We start from the raw sequence: 4,140 nt of genomic DNA on the forward strand, positions 1-4,140 counted from the left end.
GAAAAATCTTAACACGTTAGCGTTACAAGATATAAAAATTCGTAAAAAATTATCACGGAACGGTTACTTTACCCGGTACCGGTGCCGTTAATGTCGGAAATGTCCTGATCAAGGTCTTCATTTCCTGGAAAGCGCGATCCGCTTCAGGAATCCAATCAAAGTTCCATCCTACGTTTTCCTTCAACACTTTGAAAAATGGAAGTGACCGCTCCGCTGCTTTCGACAGGAATCTGGACAACGCTGCCAGTTTTCCGTTCAAGCTTTGCACTTCCTTCCTTGTTCGCGGTGCTACCATTTCTTCAACAGCTTGAATTTTCTTAGAGTTTTCCCGTATGCCGCGCGTCGTGACACCGTGTCCCAAAAACTTTCCCTCTTCGAATCCAAAACTACACTTGTCCGGATTCAGCTTCATGTTGATTCTTCGCAGCGAGTCGAACGTTTCTTGGATTTCTATCAAAAGATCCAGCTCGGTGTGACTTTTGATTACTATGTCGTCGACATATGCCTCCACATTTCGATCAATTTGTTCCGTAACCCAGCGTCGATGACGCGCTGGTACGTGGCTCCAGCATTTTTCAAACCAAAGGGCATCTTTTTGTAACAAAAAATGCCTTGATCTGTGTGGAACGCAGTTTTGTCTTCATCACGTTCTGCCATCTGGATCTGGTGGTATCCTTTGTAAGCGTCGAGGAAACATTTGAAACGAAAACCCGCCAGCGACTCTACCTTCCAATCTATCTCTGGCAACGGATAATTATCCTTGGGAAAAGCCTTATTGATGTCTTTAAAATCGACACACATTCGCCACGAGCCGTTCGCCTTCTTGACTAATACTGGATTAGCGACCCATGTCTGATACTTAACCTCACGCAGTATGTCTGCCTGTACTAACTTTTCTACCTCGTTTTTTAAGAAGCCGCTACGTTCCGGAGCCATACCCCATTTCTTTTACCTAACAAGGGTTATACTTGGGTTAGCATTTAAGCGATGTTCTGCTACAGTACGGGGTACTCCCGTCATATCAGACTCTTGCCACGCGAATACATCCACGTTTTTTGCCGAAAGTTCACATAACACGCTTTTCGTCGCATCGGATAGCGTTTGCCCAATCTGAACTGTCTTTTTGGGAAAGGAATGGTTAATGATGACACTCCCCTCATGCTCAACCGGTGCCGTCCGCTGTAGCGGTTGCTCGACCTGGCCTACAATCGGTATTCGATCAGAGTAAATGGTTTCAACGCCTAACGAGGTTGGGAATTTCATCATTCCGTGTACCGTAGAAACTATAGCGTCGAATTCACATAACGCTTCCGGTCCCATGATAATGTTATACTTCAATTGGCTTCTAACGACCATGAAATTCAGGGCTACTGTTCGCCGCTTCTCGTCTTCTTCTAGCGTAACATCAATATTTACCCGGCCCAAAGGCCAAGTGGTTTCTCCCGTGAAACTCGCGACGGGATGAAGCGGTGGTTTTAACTTATCCTGCACATCCTGTGTTAACTTTAAGAAGCAGTGTTCGTATAAGATGTCAACGGCACTTCCTGTAACCACATAAATCCTGGAGACCTTGCACCATCTCACCGTGGTGGTTATCGTCACGGGCAAATCGGTAGGACAGACTCTCCAAAAAGCAGGAAACGTGAGAGGGGCACATTCCCATTCCTCCAAAACTTCTGCCTTTTGGACGTGACCTGCGTGCCACATTTGTATCATGTGGATGTGCTTTTCAGGAGCTTTTTCTTTTCCTCTTTTCCAAGAAAATTTCTTTGCCCCGGGGGTTTTAACACGTGACGGCTTCAGATGGTCAAATTCCCCAAGCTTCAATCGTTCAACTATCACCTTTTTAAGTCCCTACAGTCATCCCCATCATGCCCCTTATCTTCATGAAAGATACACCACTTACTTTCATCCGCTGCGAAGCGTGGCTGCATTGGTTTCGGCGGCAGAAAATCTTTGCTTAGTTCCTTCGTTGTCAGAATTTCCTTAGGCGTTTTCGACAACGATTTTATCAAACTCTCCTCTTCTGCTGACAACCTTTTTGGGGCGTACCGTTCGTAAGGACGATAGCTGTTACGGTGGTCAGACTTGTGGCTGGAAAGTCCGTAGCCCCTGTTGTTGCCGCTTCCACTTCCTTTGTACTTGTTACCTGCGTTGCCTTTGCTGTTTCCCTTATCGTCTTTATCGTGTCGGTTCGTTGTGTTGTGGTCCCCAACGGTAGCATCTGCAAACTCCTCGGAACGTACATAATCCTTTACCATTTTCACCGCCTCAACGAACGTCTTCGGCAGCTTACGCCGCATCGACTTTACTAACGACAAATAACGGGTTTGACAGATTCCTATGATGTACGCGGAGATCTGCTGCGATTCAGGCAGATCGGGGATCTTTTGGCACTCCGCCATGAAGCGAGAAGTGAAATTCATCAGGGATTCACGCGTCCTCATCTTGATGATGTTTGCATCCAGGTAAGTGAGTTCGGTGCGTTTAAAGTTCTGGAAACGTTGCACGAACTTAGTTCTGAGGACGGTGTAGCTCGATATGCTCAAGGCAGGCAACTTAGCGAACCATTCTCTCGCGACGGCTTGTAGCTGTCCCGGGAACATGTGGCATGCCATCGGACTATCCCAATGCTGCGTCTTGACGGCGTGTTTGAATTGCTGCAGAAAGTCTTCCGGATCCGTTGTGCCATCATACATCCCTAGCGTGAGAGGGGTAGTAAGGACGACAGGCAATGGATGGGTGGCTATCTCTCGAGTAAACTTCTCCGACGTCGCGGAAACTTCAAACGTTCGCTTAACGTTGTCTCCCATCATAGCGTACCAATTGTTCAACATGTTATCCGCCACCCCAGGCTGCTCGACCTGAGTGCTCATGGATTCCGGTGTGGCTAGAATTAAGTTCTCAATTAAGTCCTTTCGTGCCTCCTCTCTGGTTTTGCCAGAACTCTTACCAGTCTCTGACGTTGAACGTATAGAGCTTCGTGGATGAACTTTAGACATACCAGTTGGTTTTTTGCCGCCTTTGGACATGAGCGACGGTAAAACAAATCCTCATTTTGCCAAAAAACGTATCGCTTCTTTGCCACCGATGGGTTTAAGCTGGCTTAAGTTGGCTTCCGGGGTTCCTGTCCCCTAGACGTCACGTTTATTGGCCTCATCATCATCATCAAATTGCAACCTAGTACGCTTGATAGAGTCGTCTGGTGTCTCGTAACCGCTATCGTCATTGGGCTTCAAAGGATCGTACGGTTCTTTACAGTGTTAGCGGTTGTTGACGGATTGGAATCGCCTGTCATCTTGTGTAAAAGTATTGATCAAACGGTCCCACGGATGACGCCAAATGATCAAGCCAAAATTTACCTGAGTGCAAAAGATTGTTGTGACTAACCTTCGAAAGGGGTTCCTCAGGTTAACGCGATAGGTTTGAAGGGTGTTGTGGTGGTTGACTTTTGCCGAGCCTCCGAGGTGAACTAATCAAAGTGATCAGTAATGGTAAGTGTGCTGATTGTTTTTAATCTGTTGTAAATGATTGATTATGGCTAGTATTTATAGGAGAAAGATGGCGGTTATTCTAGGTAACTACCATCAGTCCACTAAACCACGATTACCACTCCTAGAATCCTCTAATCATGCCCACAAACTGCTCCACGTTCTCCTGGTTTGTCGGATGGACAAGCGACTGAGCAGACTGAGTCAACATTCAACGGTATGCTACGGGTGGCGTAGCGAGAGAACAATCATGACCTGAAGACGGCGTTGACTTAGGTGTAATGCAACCAGGAATTGAAGCTAAACGTCCAGCTAAGAAGTACGCCATGCATCTCACGTGACGGTCATGGCGGGACGTACGTCATTAGGAATAGCAGTAATTATAGGGTTTTTGGTGGAGGATTACTTGAAAAAAAAATTAGAATAGGAGCTGGAGCATCGATATAAAACTAATGGGTTTTGGTTTTGGGGTGGTTCACGACTAGTTGTAGTAGTGGGTGGTTCTTGGGTGAGCATGGTGATTATTGATTGTAGCCGATGGTTATATAAGGCGGTGTTGTTGTAGGTGCACTGGAAATAAAAGAAAACATAAGTAGTCGATGGTTACCTTTGAATACAGAATATGGCAAAGTGAAATGGGTCTGTGTTT

General features: G+C 46.2%; 1 protein-coding gene across 1 annotated transcript; it reads right to left on the reverse strand.

Annotated features, from left to right (window-relative positions):
• Positions 1 to 948: 948 nt before the first annotated feature.
• On the reverse strand, positions 949 to 1,707 carry LOC139849298 (uncharacterized). Its single transcript, XM_071838955.1, has one exon. It carries the CDS (start codon positions 1,705 to 1,707, stop codon positions 949 to 951), a length of 759 nt encoding a protein of 252 aa, XP_071695056.1.
• Between the last annotated feature and the right edge of the window lie 2,433 nt (positions 1,708 to 4,140).

The sequence above is a fragment of the Rutidosis leptorrhynchoides genome, chromosome 5 (genome assembly GCF_046630445.1).
Source record: "Rutidosis leptorrhynchoides isolate AG116_Rl617_1_P2 chromosome 5, CSIRO_AGI_Rlap_v1, whole genome shotgun sequence".
Lineage (NCBI taxonomy): Eukaryota > Viridiplantae > Streptophyta > Magnoliopsida > Asterales > Asteraceae > Rutidosis > Rutidosis leptorrhynchoides.